Source organism: Schistocerca piceifrons, chromosome 3 (genome assembly GCF_021461385.2).
Source record: "Schistocerca piceifrons isolate TAMUIC-IGC-003096 chromosome 3, iqSchPice1.1, whole genome shotgun sequence".
Taxonomy (NCBI): Eukaryota; Metazoa; Arthropoda; class Insecta; order Orthoptera; family Acrididae; genus Schistocerca; species Schistocerca piceifrons.
In genome coordinates, this window is record NC_060140.1 from 949,085,645 (window position 1) to 949,104,198 (window position 18,554).

At 45.6% G+C, this 18,554-nt stretch overlaps 1 protein-coding gene and 1 pseudogene across 1 annotated transcript in view; one reads left to right on the forward strand and one right to left on the reverse strand.

Annotated features, from left to right (window-relative positions):
* LOC124789858 (carcinine transporter-like) overlaps positions 1 to 18,554 on the reverse strand; it is a 113,552-nt gene that overhangs the window by 53,852 nt on the left and 41,146 nt on the right. Inside the window, exons 3-5 of the mRNA XM_047257371.1 lie at positions 18,048 to 18,290; positions 6,168 to 6,325; positions 961 to 1,129 (exon numbers count right to left, since the gene is read on the reverse strand). Of these exons, the coding sequence (XP_047113327.1) occupies positions 961 to 1,129; positions 6,168 to 6,325; positions 18,048 to 18,290 (570 nt within the window). The remainder of the gene's footprint in view (positions 1 to 960; positions 1,130 to 6,167; positions 6,326 to 18,047; positions 18,291 to 18,554) is intronic.
* On the forward strand, positions 8,808 to 8,925 carry LOC124790194 (annotated as a pseudogene).

Genomic DNA, 18,554 nt, shown 5'->3' on the forward strand with positions numbered 1-18,554 from the left:
GATACGCTACAACCCGACGTTTATCAAAGTCGGAATCGTGATGGTACGCATTTCTCCTCCTTACACGAGGCATCACAACAACGTTTCACCAGGCAACGCCGATCAACCGCTGTTTGTGTATGAGAAATCGGTTGGAAACTTTCCTCATGTCAGAATGTTGTAGGTGTCGCCACTGGCGCCAACCTTGTGTGAATACTCTGAAAAGCTAATCAACTGCATATCACAGTGTCTTCTTCCTGTCGGTTAAATTTCGCGTTTGTGGCACGTCATCTTCGTGGTGTAGCAAATTTTAATGGCCAGTAGTGTATTTACAAGCAGTGTCCCCCCTTCCCCACCCCTCACACACACACACACACACACACACACACACACACACACATTTACAAGCACAAGCAGTGTAGAGACATCACATTACACAAACATTTTTCTGTGAGAATTAGCTGCCTCGGGTTTTAGTTGTACTGTGGGCAAACTGAAACCAGAGCTTAAGTCAGTCTTTTCTAAAACTACCCAATGCTCATCTGACAAAGGACACTGAACAGGAGCTTGGCTAGTACATGTATGTAACTCTCATTATATGGCTGATAACGTACGTGGCAGCTGTTTGGGAATACCCAACGCCAGCACATCTTTGGCCCCTGCAGATTATACAGAGAAAAGTTTTATTAATTGCGAGCAATGTCCCATTACACACACGCACCAGCGGACACTCTATTCTACAATAACACGACACAGTCGGATACGCTGTGTATCTCGTTAAGTGCTTCACATCACAGCTTTCTACACGCTTGACTCGCAAAAATAATCTCCTGGCGTACTTCTGCCCGTAGACAAGACTCGCCGACTAAAGAAAAGCTGTGTATTTTCGTCGTCCGTTGTTCATTCCGTTCAGAATATAATATGTTAATATTTATTGTATCTTTACGCATCACCATGCATCCTTTATTTTTCGTGTCTTACCTGAAGAAGAAGAATAACGCAAAACAAGAGAGGGTAGCAATCGAGACGAAGTAGTTCCAATTGGGCACTGCCCACGACACGAGACCAGCAAGCATCATTCCAACGGCCTCACTAAAGCACTCATAGCGGTTGACTGCAGTGCGGTGCTTGACATCAGTCAGCTCCAAACCTGAAACACGAGGAAGAATCGTCAAATCCTTTCAATCTTAGGTATCAAATAACACAGACGTCACTTTAAAGATTTTCGGAGACGATTCAGTAGTTCACTTGCGGGATAGACACAATAGCAGTAAGAGTGGTTTCACAACAACTAACTTTTAAAGAAAGCCTAAAGCCGTAAACGAGAAGCGCTTACTAAGCCAAGGGCATTTGTTCATCGCCGTTGGCAGTACAAATGTTATTCACATTGAAACTGTTACTGTGTTTGCAGCCAGTTGCCATCAGTTTTCATGAATTTTGGTTTATTTCTTGACATATAGCACTGGTCACATCTGTGATATACTGCGAAGTCAACAGGTTCATACTGTTCATTTACATGATTGGCTTTTATATTAGACGTTATCTGTATTTAAAGTTACAAGGAGTGGCCACGACGTTCGTATCGTGGATTTACTTCAAACTTTGTACACTTTTAGTAGTCCATTAGGACAGCATAATGTGTAAATAGTAAGGCGTACTACTTGGGCAATTTTGAGAAAACGGCGAGAGATGTTTTACCCGTCAGTGATGTAGCAGTGCGTTGCGACTCTGACCATGATATAATTGTGGTCATGTGGTTAGTGTTCGAGCTCCGTCATCGGTTAATTACTGGACCGAACGCCGCTTACTTTTTTAATTTATGTTTTTCAAAACAGTAGTCATACTATTTCGTACATATTACATTTGAAAGGTAATGTGATGAAAAGACAAGTGTATTTGCATGGACTTTTACTGAATTTCCAATGTTATTTGGGTATTTGCTAATATATGTTGTCGCAACAAGTACTGTATTTATAATTATCTACAACTAAACGACCGCACACATAATGGTTTCACGAAAAGATGCCTGCAGTCGGGTAAGGCACCGAAACTGCTTTCCATCTGGAAGCTTTGATCTGCAGACACAGGTTTCAAGGACGAGGGACAGGCCCGGAAAGCCCGAGTCAGATATCGTCAAATTCAAATGTGAATAACTTTACTCGCTAATACAATGAGTTACAATATGCCAGAATATGAGGGTAATGTACGATTAACCGTCGAATGTGCTTTATGCAGAATTTGCAGGATTATATTTTTCACACATACACGGAAAACATGAATATAGACAGGCAAGAAATGACATCTGTCACCTTTATTTCAAGGCGTCAGTGCCACGATCCTTCACAAACCTGGGAAAACACGGACAGTCACCAGGAAGGAGAGGAAGACCTGTTTCTACACCAAGATCCCAGAAAAAGGGACCAGTTTGTAAAGCGGCAGCTGAAGTGAGATTTCAGCAACAGAATCATTGGCCGAAACTTTTGGACATAAAAAATGCAAACGGATGTCGTTATGAAATGTGCAAAAGGAAAACTAAGGATGTTTATATTGCATGTAAGGAACCTCTGTGCCCAAATTGCATTCAGTTTCCAAGAAAAAAAGAAATAATTAACAGATGAGGACTCAAGAGTTCTCACGTGCGTAGTGTTCACTCCAGTGGACATGTCTGTATTTTGTTTGTAAATAGCAACTTTGAGTAAAACTTCATATTTTGTGGTAGTAGACATTTTTGTTTACTATGTGAACCTCATTTCAAAAAATTTTTCTCACTTGTTAATAATTTATGCGTGACAGGGATAAAATAAGTATTTTATGTTTCCTTCTTAGGTTTTTATTCTTTTATTCATTGATCTTGTAGAAACTAAATCCATGCATGTTAACACGGATTTAGGTGATGAAAAACTATTTTTGGGTATTTTATAGGCGTGAGGCCCCAGAAACAGCTGCTTTTTGAAGCAGTTATACCTAAGATAGAAATGCTTCTTAAACCTGTTATGGAAATCTCTAAATCAATTCAACGCCATTTGTTGCTGTTTGAATAGATGTTACTGTACGTTATCTGCTAAGTATAAAAGTGTGTAGAAAAATTGCAAATATATTTTAAAATTTTTTATGAGTTTCTGGCTCGACAACTTTGTAGAAGGCTCGTTCATATAGTATTTTCCAATATATGCTGCCAGAAGAAATGCATCACTATCAACATCATTTAATTGACAAGTGAAGTGACGGGTGGTTGACCATTGTAGGAGTGTATGACAATATGATATGATGAAAAATTCAGACCAAATGAAACACACATAATACAGTAAACGGTGCATATACATTTCCATCAATACGTGGTGTATCCCCTCTGGCGGCAATGCAAGAGTGTATTCTCGCATGCAAACGATCATAAGGGTGCCGAATAGCATCCAGCGATAGATTGCTGCAGGCGTTTTGCGCCTTCTCTTGTAGTTCGGCAATAGTTCTTGTAGATCCTGGAGAATGATTAAGTTACAACACGTTCCTTACAAGATCAACTGGCGATACATCTGGTGATTTTGCTAGCCAGAGAAGTTGTTTTACACCACTAGAAGCGCGTTGCCGCCGCAGCCGCCGCATCTGGCCGTGCATTGTCCTGTTGGAAGGGGACATCAGCTTTCTGTCGTAGAAATGGCAGTAGCCCAAGGATAATAGCCTGCCCGATGTAGCGGGCGCTGGTTACTTCACCCTTCAGAAACACCAAGTGTGATGGCGGGTTGTAACTCACGTCCCCCACACCATGAAGCCTGGGATGGGACCTGTGTGATGTGGGAGAATGCACTTTGGATTAGGCAGCTCACTGGGTCTACGCCACACTTCATCACTCGCACGCAGACAGAACCCATTCTCATCACTGAAGACAACAGAGTGCCAATCATTTCGGCAGTCAACTCTTCCAGGACACAAGAGTGGCCAGAGACACGTGTGAACTTAATCCTGCTGCAAGCAGACGGCTGCTAATGAGGCCTCATGATACAGCATGTGCAACGTGTGCCACAATTTCGGCCCTGCATGATGTTCCGGGGTCCGCCGCTGCTCGCAAAATGCGTCAATTTTGACGTGTGTCTGCCCTGCACGAATGTACAAAACCCGGTATACAGGTGTGGGAATGTTGCAGAGACCACTGCTGAAAGCAGCGACAACCCATCGGTATATTGTGGCTAACATGTGCAGCAGTCCGCCAAGACATGCATCCAGCTTCCCACATCCCCACAATGGCACCCCATTCAATAGGCTGAAGCCGTTCAAGAGGAGTACGTTCTCGTGAGTGGGGCGTGGTTGTGCCATATGAAGAATGTTGCAAACACTGCTCACCTCGAAACTCAGCACAGTTACTGCCTGCAGGGCCAAGGCTGAGGACGCACATATAGGCCTCCTGGGCGCTGTCTTATCGACAAAGACCGTGACAAATGACTCATTAGTACTACAAGCCGTTAGTACGCACATATTATACAGGGTGTTTCAAAAATGACCGGTATATTTGAAACGGCAATAAAAACTAAACGAGCAGCGATAGAAATACACCGTTTGTTGCAATATGCTTGGGACAACAGTACATTTTCAGGCGGACAAACTTTCGAAATTACAGTAGTTACAATTTTCAACAACAGATGGCGCTGCAAGTGATGTGAAAGATATAGAAGACAACGCAGTCTGTGGGTGCGCCATTCTGTACGTCGTCTTTCTGCTGTAAGCGTGTGCTGTTCACAACGTGCAAGTGTGCTGTGGACAACATGGTTTATTCCTTAGAACAGAGGATTTTTCTGGTGTTGGAAGTCCACCGCCTAGAACACAGTGTTGTTGCAACAAGATGAAGTTTTCAACGGAGGTTTAATGTAACCAAAGGACCGAAAAGCGATACAATAAAGGATCTGTTTGAAAAATTTCAACGGACTGGGAACGTGACGGATGAACGTGCTGGAAAGGTAGGGCGACCGCGTATGGCAACCACAGAGGGCAACGCGCAGCTAGTGCAGCAGGTGATCCGACAGCGGCCTCGGGTTTCCGTTCGCCGTGTTGCAGCTGCGGTCCAAATGACACCAACGTCCACGTATCGTCTCGTGCGCCAGAGTTTACACCTCTATCCGTACAAAATTCAAACGCAGCAACCCCTCAGCGCCGCTACCATTGCTGCACGAGAGACATTCGCTAATGATATAGCGCACAGGATTGATGACGGCGATATGCATGTGGGCAGCATTTGGTTTACTGACGAAGCTTATTTTTACCTGGACGGCTTCGTGAATAAACAGAACTGGCGCATATGGGGAACCGAAAAGCCCCATGTTGCAAGCCCATCGTCCCTGCATCCTCAAAAAGTACTGCTCTGGGCCGCCATTTCTTCCAAAGGAATCATTGGCCCATTTTTCAGATCCGAAACGATTACTGCATCACGCTATCTGGACATTCTTCGTGACTTTGTGGCGGTACAAACTGCCTTAGACGACACTGCGAACACCTCGTGGTTTATGCAAGATGGTGCCCGGCCACATCGCACGGCCGACGTCTTTAATTTCCTGAATGAATATTTCGATGATCATGTGATTGCTTTGCGCTATCCGAAACATACAGGAGGCGGCGTGGATTGGCCTCCCTATTCGCCAGACATGAACCCCTGTGACTTCTTTCTGTGGGGACACTTGAAAGACCAGGTGTACCGCCAGAATCCAGAAACAATTGAACAGCTGAAGCAGTACATCTCATCTGCATGTGAAGCCATTCCGCCAGACACGTTGTCAAAGGTTTCGGGTAATTTCATTCAGAGACTACGCCATATTATTGCTACGCATGGTGGATATGTGGAAAATATCGTACTATAGAGTTTCCCAGACCGCAGCGCCATCTGTTGTTGACAATTGTAACTACTGTAATTTCGAAAGTTTGTCTGCCTGAAAATGTACTGTTGTTCCAAGCATATTGCAACAAACGGTGTATTTCTATCGCTGCTCGTTTAGTTTGTTTTGCCGTTTCAAATATACCGGTCATTTTTGAAACACCCTGTACCATGGCGCCGCTAAACATAGTCCTTGAGAGTGTTACATTTCTTCTCAGGCATTTGAAGTGCTTTTCCCAGGTTCTGGAATGAGCAAACTGCCGTAACGTTTCTAAAGATTTCCTGGTACTGCCGAGATTACTGTAACAGCTACGTCAGTTTTTTTAACACTCACCGACAGACAAGACCGATTCTACCATGGGCCCAGCCGCAGCTGACACGAGGGATGCCGCGAGGATGAAGAGGGGCAGCACGTGTGGAGCGAGGACGACCAGCAGTCTGCTGACCACGTGGGCTGACAGGCAGAGCAGCTGCTGGGGGCGTCGGCCGTACCTGTCATCGGCAAGAGTCAGCTCAGCCTGCGTGTCGAGGTGCTGGGCAGTCCAGCTAGCAGATACACTCCCACGATTATGCGCTGCTACTTATTACAGGATATATTCCACTTATATGTTGATGGACTTTGTAGTTGGGACAGAAAAGAGCAGAAACTGGAGTAGCCAAGGCCTTAGACAGTTTACGAGTGACTGTTAACACTTTCGGCTCTGTGGCCGTACGCCAAAGGGGCGCCTGTGTCGGCCGTGTGGACGGCTCCTGTATCCCGTAACGGCGCAGCTTTCCAAACGGTTCAGATGGCTCTGAGCACTATGGGACTTAACAACTGAGGTCATCAGTCCCCTAGAACTTAGAACTACTTAAACCTCACTAACCTAAGGACATCACACACATCCATGCCCGAAGCAGGATTCGAACTGCGACCGTAGCAGCAGCGCGGTTTCGGACTGAAGCGCCTATAACCGCTTGGCCACAGCGGCCGGCGCGCAGCTTTTCCATTTGCTGGAATGTGCTTTCCCATGTGCTCCACGACTTTCGACTGTATGATGGCTGTAGCTGTTCATATCTTGCCTTCTAGATGCAGCAGAGTTATAAGTGCGCATGTAAACTCTCATGAAGAAATGAAAAACAGGAAGGTCTTCCAACGAGCTTCAGAGCAAGGAAGCTAAAGGTTCTGTCTTTTTCCTTCTTTTTATTTTTGGAAAAGTACAAAAACACTGGAGGCAAACATCATGGACAAGGCCGGTGTAGCGTGTGTCAACCAGCTTCACAGCTACTACCCAGTCGCGAGAAACACAATGAAGTGGCGAAAAAACTTTTCTTTTCCGTTTGCCTAACGTCTACTGTGAATGCTTTTATTTTGTACGCGGATGTCGCCAACCAGAAGTCACCTCTAGTGTAATTTGTAAAAGGAAGTTAGTATGGAGTTGTTAGTTGCGGGAGCAGACAGTCGATCATTGGAACCAACAGCACCCTCTAGCCTGGATAGCAATTTTGGTCATCTTCCAGAACAACAAAGGAAACACCACGTGCCACTGTGAAGGTCGCTTTGGCAAAGGAAAGAAAGAGACTGGGAAGCGGATAAGGAAAGGATCCAGATAGTCGTACAAAGACTCCAGTGTTGGACTTCGAGTACAACACTGTGTGTAAATTATAAGTATATATGAATTACAAGTCATCATTTGGTGTCATTGAATCATTGAATATGAAATGAATTTGCACTTGTGAAGTTAATTTTTTTGTTTTTATTTGTGAGCTAATATAAAACTTTACCTTTGTTAGTCTGTTCCATTTACTCCCTACCCCTCCTCGACAATTACGGTCAGCAGCTCACGGTCTTCTGCTTCGCGATGCTGACTCTCGACCATGGGGCCCTGGGACGATTCTTGGCCGGGTCGGGGATTTTCTCCACTGGGGACTGGGTGCGCGTGGATTGTCCTCATAATTATTTCATCATCAGTGATGCACAAGTCGCGGAAGTTGCGTCAAACAAAAAAAAAGTACATGAACTCTGGCGGCCGAACTTCTCAGGATGGGATTTCCGGCCAACAGTGTTACACGCACATTTCATTTCATTTCAAAGAAAAGATGCAGAACACAGAATGAAGCTTACAGTTGTAGTTGGACTGGTGGGCCAAAGCGTTAAGACCAGCTGTTGAATATTATCATGATCACCCTTTCGAACGCATACATAAGCAATTCTGCATGGCATGAATTTGCCCAATTGTATACTAAAAATTTTCCACTGAACTGATGTTAATTTTGTGGCGAAGATATCAAAATGAATTCACAATCATGCTCGTGAAACCACTGCAGTATGATATTGGCCTTGTAACATGGACAGTTATCCTGGTGGAAGATGTCATTGTCGTCCGGGAACACAATAAGCGTGAAGGGATATAGGTGGTCCACAGCACTAAACATGCAATCCACATCTGTCACGATACCTTCGACAGTGCCACAGGTCCCACGAAAACCCATATCAGTGTCCACTGTAGCATAGTAGTACCTCCACCAGCCTGCATCCATGGAACGGTATGTTGAGGATGTTGGTGGAGTAACTTGGGAACACATAGAGGTCACCCGCTACAGAGAATCCATGTTCAGCAATGTACGCTACATGGTATCCTCCAAAACCTCGTGCCTGCACCACCATTACGCTCTGTCTTCAGATCTGCCACAGATCGCTGCCCATTCTGCTTTATGGGCAAATCTCCCACATTCCATTCTGCTTTATGGGCAAGATTACAACGTCCGTGTTCTGTGACAAGATATGGACATTCGAAACCTTGTCACCTACTCCTGGTTCTACAGTCATTCATCCATTTTCCGTAGATACTCACAACAGCAGCATGTGAACAGCTGACCTGCTACACTGTTTCCAAGATGCTCGTTCCCAGGTGTAGTGTCATAACAGTATGCACTTTGTTGAGTCAGCTATATCAGTGGCTTTCCCTAATTGCGCCCCACTTACACTGAGGTGGGCAACGGCCTTGCCGCAGTGGAAACACCGGTTCCCGTCAGATCACCGAAGTTAAGCGCTGTCGGGCGTGGCCGGCACTTGGATGGGTGACCGTCCACGCTGCCATTCGCTGTTGCCATTTTTCGGGGTGCACTCAGCCTCGTGATGCCAATTGAGGAGCTACTCGACCGAATAGTAGCGGCTCCGGTCAAAGAAAACCATCATAACGACCGGGAGAGCGGTGTGCTGACCACACGCCCCTCCTCTCCGCATCCTCATCTGAGGATGATACGGCGGTCGGATGGTCCCGATGGGCCACTTGTGGCCTGAAGACGGAGTGCTTTTACACTGAGGTGACAAGTGTCGTGGGATACCTCCTAATATCATGTCAGACATGCTTTTCCCCAGTGTAGCGCAGCAACTCAGCGTGGTATTGACTCAAAAAGTCGTTGGAAATCAACAGTAGAAATACTGAGCCATGCTGGCACTATATATATATCCATAACTGCGAAAGTGTTGCCGGTGCAGGATTTTGTGCATAAACTGACCTCACGATTATGTCCCATAAAAGTTCCATGGGGTTCATGTCCGGCGATCTGGGTGGAGAACTCGCTCGAATTGTCTGCAATGTTCTTCAAACCAATCGAGAACAACTGTAGCCCAGTAACATGGTGCATTGTGATCCGTAAAAATTCCATCGTTATTTCGGAACATGAAGTACATGAAAGGCTGCAAATGGTCTCCAAGAAGCTGAACGCAACCATATCCAGTCAATGGCCGGTTCAGTTGGATCAGAGGACCCAGTCCATTCCATGTAAACACAACTCATACAAATATGAAGCCACCACCATCTTGGAAAGTGCATTGTTGACAAGTTGGGTGTGTGACTTCGTTGGGTCTGCTCACACTCGACCCTAACATCACCATTTACCACCTGAAATGAGGACTCATCTCACCAGGGGAAGGTTTCCCAGTCGCCTACGGTCCAACCGATAATGTCACCACCCCATGAGAGACGCTGAAGACGATGTCGTGATGCTAACAAAGGCACTCAAGTCAGTCGTCTGCTGCCCTGGCCCATTAAAGCCAAATTTCACCGCACTGTCTCCACGGTTGCGCTCATCGTACGTCCCACATTGATTTCTGCGATTATTTCACACAGTGGTGCATGTCTGTTAGCACTGACAACTCTACGGAAACACCACTGCTCTCGGTCGTTAAGCGAAGGCCGTTGGCCACTGCGTTGTCCTTGGTGAGAGGTAGTGCCTGAAATTTGGTGTTCTCGGAATACTTTTGGCGCTGTGGTTCTCTGTATATTCAATTCTCAAACGATTTACCATGGGTCTAGCTCCAACCACTATTCCGCGTTCAAAGTCTGTTAATTCCCATTGCCTTAATCACTTTGGAAACCTTTACATGAATCACCAGAGTACAAATGATAGCTCCGCCAATGTACTGACTTTTTATACCTTGTGTAAGCGATATTACTCCCATCTCTATACGTGCATATTGCTATATTGTGACTTTTGTCACCTCAGCGTAATGCTATTACTTATTGACAAAAGACGAAGAAGAACAAGAAGCAGAGAAACATCGCATCACGAGTTGAATCTGCAGTGACGAGCCAGAACATTACTACCACCACCCACCACGAGAATGTGGCAGTTCCGGCGCTTGAAGCTGTAAGGACAGCACATAGGGACTTTAGAAAACAAGAGTGGCACACTGTCAGAAGAGAGTGTTATGTTCCGTGTTTCCTGCAGACACAGTTGTGCTGCGGTACGGATAAGGTGCATCAAAGCGTGCGACTGAAGTGAAGTGACTCCAAAGTTCCAACTACTTGGAGCAGCACGAATCTCTTGCGCAAAACGCGTAAACTGCATACAGATTGCGACAGGGCGGTAAATGAGAAAGGGCAGTTGCAGAGTTCTCACGAGTGTGCATATACAAATATTGGTTAAAAACGTTATTGCAAATTGTGGCTCTCAGGTAAGTCTCAGGGGATGCTTTCCACACTTGGTGCATTGATACACTGTTATTGTTTATGAATTAATTATTCACTCAGACATGAGTACAGTTTATGCTAGGGAACAAAAATTAGGCGATTATTATAGCAAAATCAGTTTTTCACGACACAGTTCAGTTACTATTTATTGGCGTTGTCCTTTTCTTTCACACAATGAAATTAACGCTGGTGAGACGGTTTACAGTTTCACTTTAATAATAATTTGACTCCGAGCCCCCAGTAGTAGTAATGTAGGCTGCTATAAATGGAAATTACTCAGTCAATTCGAGCAGAACCACAAGTCCCATTGTGCTCATTGATCTAACAGTTTTGGCGGGAAATCGCAGATCGCCACATGTTCACTTATGACGATGTATACCTCGTAAATCGTACTCACACAAATAATCGTAGCGCTTCCAGTTCATCAAATAAATGCTTGCACACTTGCACTATTAAACAATACTCTTTGTCGAAATAAATCGACGCGAAAAAGAATTCTCAAACGGCCGCATGGGCCACGCTCAACTGGGGCTCGCCACCCACCCTCCATAACGACTGACCCCTGGCCAAGATGGCCACTCGCTTATATAGGCTCGTATGTGCACCCCCCCTGGTTATACAAGTACCAATCTCACCAGTTAAGGTTACAAATTTTGATACATACATCCCTCGACAGAAATAAGTACACCATCGGCACCGCGCTAAAAAGTACATCTCATTTACTATGTTACATTAATTTCTAGGATTATTCTATCGCCCATAAATCAAGTTTTAGTTTTTGCAAAATTTCGCCACTTAGCGCAAATTTGTTTGTTGACATCTGTGCTGCAAAGTTTTAACATAGAACTGCATATAGCAGCGATTTTAGACGTAATCTAGAGCGATGTACACACTGCGCTACTCAAAATCTTCATGTCTATAATAATTAATTAATTATGGGCGATAAATGTTAATAGTAAGTTGCAAACAATGAAAACTATTGCAAGTTAAGTGTATAACTTAACTAGTTTAAAATATGTGTGATGCCACCCAAAATATTATATAGTGGCGTTCTTTACGTTATGAATTTTCTATTGAATTTTATAAACAATTTCGCCTCAAACTTTGTTTATTGCTCTTTACGGGCGTAATTATTTATGAATCTTAACATGTGACTACGGCACTCGACCCGCTATGACGAAAAGTTTTACTGAGCGCTCGCTCATCTCTGTAAGCTGTTATTTGCTACTTTTATTAATTTTTTCAGTATTCGTGATATTAAACAATTTTCAAGTTACTATAACTTTTGCGTCACGTGACTTCAAATAAAGATCGATCTTTGAGAAGGTGCATGTTGCTGACCGCAATCCACTGCCGCATCGCTCTTCGCCGTAAGTTACATAGTGTTCGCGTTATGCACGAAAAACCAAACAATGCCCCACGCTGCGGGCCACGTGGAGACGTCCCAGCGACCGTTGCAAATCTAGCGCGGGCGCGACACCCGCTTCCGCGAATCGCGCACCATGTCGCGCGCTTGCTCTCCACAAAGCAATCCTTGCATACTGGAAATATTCACCTAGTAACGGGGGTTTGTACCGTCACAAGATTCATCACGAAATTCTGGGGTATATAGGCCACAAGCAATGTCGCGTCCGCGCGCAGAGAAATGTCGCTAAAAATTTGACCAAGGCCGCACATACATCGGTGCCGCTGACTGGGAAGTTCAGACATCCTGGTCAGCATCAGCCATGTCTGTCCGGCATTGGTCAAATTTTCAGCGGCACCATACAATTTCCATTTCTTCAGCAAGCTGAAAGGACTTCCATGGGGGAGCGGAGGTGGGGGACAGATTTTTAAACTCTGAGAACGTTCACACAGTGCATCCTGAATGACTACCTGACCAAGGAGCAGATCTCTATCGCCGAGGAACTGTATGACTGGTAAAAAGTTTCCACTGTTGTTTGCTGAGATTTGGTGACCATGTTGAAGAATACTGTTATTTATGTGAATCACTTCGAAGTGTAGTGCACCATTCAATAAAAGCTACTTGATCTGCGATAATAATGTGTAACGTAAGTCCCCCCGTATACACGCTGACTTGAAAGAACTTGAGAGAGGACAAGTTACAGTTTCACATATGGAAAATTAATAAGGTTTTTGTTACAACTTGATGGACCTCGAGTGTGACTCCAGAAAACTAATGGCCTGAGCAGATGTTGATGGAGCCTGGTAGGGCGCTAAACACGTGAGGTATTTTTATGATTCGTAGCTCGTACAAACAGCTTGCTGGGAGTTGAAAGCAATTGGCGGCGAGCCCATCCCTTGGTAAATCTTGCCAGACAGGCCCACATCTGTACAGAGCAGACAGGGCAGCTCCTCATGCAGACAGGTCTCCAGCAGAACAATGCCGTGATACCTGCCATGGCGCCAGCAGAAGGCCTGGGCCGGGGCTACTGTCTAAAGGAACGTGTCTACATAGTGGAGTCATAAACCGGGCATTGTGTGCAGAGCCACACTTAATAAAAATTCACGTTTTCGTGTTTGCCGATAGTGCAAAATAGGCCAGATAACCACTTCCTTCGGCTGCCTCGGTTGTATAAGAAACCTCCAGTATCTGAAAAACATTTAGAGATAGAATCCTTATTAAACCTCACAGCTAGGACTAACAAGCTCCAAGGCTCAGGCGATTTAGATAAAGAACTTTGAATTGTATCAGTTCACTTGTTGCCATGGCAAGAGACACGACTTCAGAAAAAATCAGCTCTCCCCCCTCTGCGAAAACTTAAAAAAGCCAGTAATTTGGGGTTTCTTTTTTTTAGAGACACAGGTTTCTTAACTCTTCCCCTGGTTTGACATGAGTTTGTGCTGCCATGTGGGAGGGGATATTTAGCGCCTATAAAGCCCTGTGATTGGCTCAAGACGGGGTGAAGGCAGTGTGCCGTTCCTGTACTTTGCGGGAAAACGGTATGTTTTTCTGGAGAGGTGCAAAGCACTCAGGTGCGGGACTTAAGTCTGGTGAGCACTTCTGGTCAAAGCTCTGGCATGTCTGGTTGGTACTTAGGACCCGTCCTGAGACTGACTTCACTTGCAAGTAGCTTAGCCTGAGGAGCCTGTGGTGAAGTTCTTACACTACCAACAGTGTGACTTCAAACAACTCGGACTGCCCGTTTGCTTAGGGCACACTTATTCGTTTTTTGTTTACCAGCCTTGACGTTTGATATCCTTGTGGGCTCTGTCGTAAAGTGAGCCAAATTGGTCCTTGGTGCGACCAGCGAATGTGTGTCACACACTGAAATCTACCATTTCAGGGCTCTGGTAGAGAGTAAATTGCGATCCGTCTGCCTGATCGCTAGTCACGTTCCCACGTGAAGGACACAGGGTAATGTACTGCCACTCCGGCATTGCCAGGGCGTACAGATCTCGATCGCCACTTGCTCTCAGCTGCACCTATGTACACTCATGCTCATAAATTAAGGATAATGCTGATACATGGTGAAACAGCGCTCTGGTGGGCGGTTTGTGGGTTTAAATCACCTCGGGCTATGACCATGCTGTGCATTTGACCTATGGTCGTCGGACAGTGGTGTTGGGAGCAGTCCACACTAGCAGAGGTGTGTTGGTGCATGTCAGAGTACAGTACAGCGAGTAAGTGTGCTAATGGTGGCTGTGTGTTGAAAATGGCTTAAAGAACACGTCTTGATGACGTTATGAGGGGTAGAATACTAGGGCGACTGAAAGCTGGTCAAACAAAGCAGGTCGTAGCATGGGCCCTCCGTGTGCCACAAAGTGTGATCTCAAGATTATGGCAACGATTCCAGCAGACAGGCAACGTGTCCAGGCGCTACAGTACGGGCAGTCCACAGTGTACAACACCACAAGAAGACCGATATCTCACCATCAGTGCCCGCAGACGGCCACGGAGAACTGCAGGTAGCCTTGCTCGGGACCCTACCGCAGCCACTGGAGCAGTTGTCTCCAGACACACAGTCTACAGACGACTGAACAGACATGGTTTATTCGCCTGGAGACCTGCAAGGTGCGTTCCACTGACCCCTGGTCACATGAGATCCCGTAAAGCCCGGTGTCAAGAACATACATAGTACATGGTCATTGGAACAGTGGTCCCAGGTTATGTTCACGGACGAGTGCAGGTATAGTCTGAACAGTGATTCTCGACGTGTTTCCTTCTGGCTTGAACCAAGAGCCAGATACAAACCTTTTAATGTCCGTGAAAGGGTCCTGTATGGAAGTCATGGTTTGATGGTGTAGGGTGGGATTATGATTGGTGCACGCACACCCCTGCATGTCTTTGACAAAGGAAATGTAACACGTCAGGTGTATCAGGACATTATTTTGCACTAGTAAGTCGACCTTTTCAGGGGTGCAGTGGGTCCCACCTTCCTCCTGATGGATGATAACGCACTGCCCCACCGAGCTGCCATCTCGGAGGAGTATCTTAAAACAGAAGATATCAGACGAATGGAGTGGCCTGCCTGTTCTCCAGACCTAAACCCCATCGAGCACATCTGGGATGCTCTCGGTCGACGTATCTCTGCACGTCTTCAACCCCTAGGACACTTCAGAAGCTCCGACAGGCACTGGTGCAAGAATGGGAGGCTATACCCCAGCAGCTGCTCGACCACCTGATCCAGAGTATGCCAACCCGTTGTGCGGCGTGTGTACGTGCGTATGGTGATCATATCCCATATTGATGTCGGGGTACATGCGCAGGAAACAGTGGCGTTTTGTAGCACATGTGTTTCGGGACGGCTTTCTCAATGCATCTCCAATACCGTGGACTTGCAGATCTGTGTCGTGTGTGTTCCCTATGTGCCTATGCTATTAGCGCCAGTTTTATGTAGTGCCACGTTGTGTGGCACCACATTCTGCAATTATCCGTAATTTATGAGCATGATTGTAGATAAACTTCAGTAGATTATATATATCGACCCCAATGGGAGCGAGCATATCATAGACAGATATATGCGTCACACCCACTGAGCTATAGTGGGACATACAGTTCAACGTGAACCCTCGAACCTCGGTGTAACTACGCATATTTCGTATACGAAAATCACTTCCAGATGTGAAAAGTATCAGATAAATATTGTAGGATTGACCAGGTGCCAAACCCATGACCTTTGGATCAGTAGTATAGCTCTCAACCACTGAGCCACTGAACCACACAAGTGGATTAATACCGTATTAATACTGTTAAATTAACATTAGGTGACAATATCACGGACTGCGTAACAACAGTATAAATTTCAAGGTTAAAAATTGTCACCTCAAGTGAAGTGAACAACAAATATGCTAGTAACTGCAATGTTTTAAGCCTCTGGAACCTTGTAATCAGGCTATCGACCAGTGCTATGCACGACACCCACTGGTCGTGACCATCCAGATCTCCTTTCTGACCTCCATCAAGATGGATGGTCGGTCGTCTTTCTCTGGATCCCAGGTCATGTTGGGATCCACTTTAAGTGGAATAAACAGTTTTATGAGCAAACGGATGGCGTGGCTATGGGAAGCCCCGTAAGTCCCGTAATTGCAAACTTCTTTATAGAGAAATTCGAAGAACAGGCCTTAGGTACTGCCAGCAAAAAACCAAATGTATGGTTCCGATACGTGGATGACACGTTTGTGCTCTGGAGACATGGCAGGGAGGAACTAAGCCGGTTCCACGATCATCTGAATAGTATAAACTCGAGAATTCAGTTTACAATGGAGGAGGAGGTAGGCGGCAAACTACATTTCCTCGATGTGCCTGTTTTATAGAAACGAAAATGGTTGTTTGGCCCACTCAGTATACCGCAAAGCCACGCACACGGACTGTTATTTGCACCGGGAGTCGAACCACCACCCACAACAGAACCGGGATGTTATCAAGACGTTAGCGAATAGAGCTAGAAATATTTGTGAACCTGAGTTGTTCGACGCTGAGATGGAACATCTCCACAATGCACTGATGAAGAACGGATATTCGTCCGCCGAAATAAAACGCGCGTTGAAGCAGCCACTCAGAAATCATACTGACGTACAGGCTACTGCAAAATCTAAGGTTTTCCTGCCGTTTGTTAAAAATGTAACAGAAACAATAGGGAGGATCTTGACGAAGTGGAATATTACCGTAATTTACAAGTCCACCAGGAAGATACAGGAATACCTTAGGCCTGCCAATGACGCTCGCAAACCATTGGAAAGCCGGCCGAAGTGGCCGTGCGGTTAAAGGCGCTGCAGTCTGGAACCGCAAGACCGCTACGGTCGCAGGTTCGAATCCTGCCTCGGGCATGTATGTTTGTGATGTCCTTAGGTTAGTTAGGTTTAACTAGTTCTACGTTCTAGGGGACTAATGACCTCAGCAGTTGAGTCCCATAGTGCTCAGAGCCATTTGAACCATTTGAAACCATTGGAAAAGCTGGAGTGTATAGGAACCCATGCAGCTGTGGAGATGTTTATGTGGGTACCACTAAAAGAACTGTTTCTAAACGTTTGGAAGATCACAAAGGCAATTGTAGAAGAGGAGAAACGGAACGATCAGCTGTTGCGGAGTATGCTTTCCAGCCAGGGAACCACAATATTCGTTTCGAGGAGACGCAAGTACTAGCGGCCACAAGCGGATATTACGAAAGGCTCTACAGGGAGGCAATCGAAATCGCTAAACACCCTAATCATTTCAATCGAAATGAGGAGGGCGTGAAATTAAACGGCATATGGATGCCGGTGTTAAAGAAGATGTGTACCACCCGCCCACTACTGGGTGATGGCAACGGCGATCGACGGCGACGGACAGCGGCCAATTACACTGACGTTTTCGAAACAAGTGACGTGACGCCGCGGCGCGGGGGCGCGCGGACACGGAATTTACCGGCAGTCAGTAGCGAGCCAGTGGGTGTGTTGGACCTTCCATCGAGCTACGGACCCCCTTGAAGATGTCTTCCGCAGTCGGAGACGAAAAGTTGGGAATTGACACAGAGTTCATCAACTGACCACGGCATAACAGCCCGGATGACTATAAATGACATAAAATTTCCTGCCGTGAAAGTCTACATTTTAATATGATAATAATAATGTACTCTTATAATAGTGACTCAAACGGTAGCGACATGTGATGAATGTACTACGTATTTGTCGCTATTGAAAAACCAGTCATAAATTCTAAAAATAATTTAACTTCTTATATACTGAAAATAATCAGTGTGTCTTTTCGTGAATTAATCAAAATTATTAAGTGATTCATTATGGATTTAACCAGCCTTAAAAAAACAGCTACGCACATGTCGCCGATGTAGCCAAACAGTAACCCCAGCGCCACCCCAATAATCTGTGAGTAGAACAACACGTCATTGACGGCCTGCTGGTTGTCGCAGACCCAGTTCATCTGTGACGTCACCGTCAGGGAGAACCAGGTGTCGTCGTACTCCCAGCCGTCCTGGCACTTCACAGGTTCCCTGCTGCCGCCGGAGTCTGTCACATCGCTCTGGTTGTACATCAGGCACTTGCTGAACGAGGCTCCTTCCCTGTAACAAGCAGGAAATAGCGGTAGGGCATAAAAGAGGAGCTCACTGCGTACTCGTGTGACGCGAAAACAGTGGAAAACTAAATATCCGAAATAATTACATCCAGACAAGTAGAGAGATTCTTTATATTACCGAAGAACTTTTCGTCGTGTCATATTAACACGTGACTATTTTGTGACCTTGAATTGCCTCTTCACGCTGTGAAATGCACAAATGTTTTGAACAATGGTACATGCAAAAATGTAAATGTCTGTGGAGGGAGAT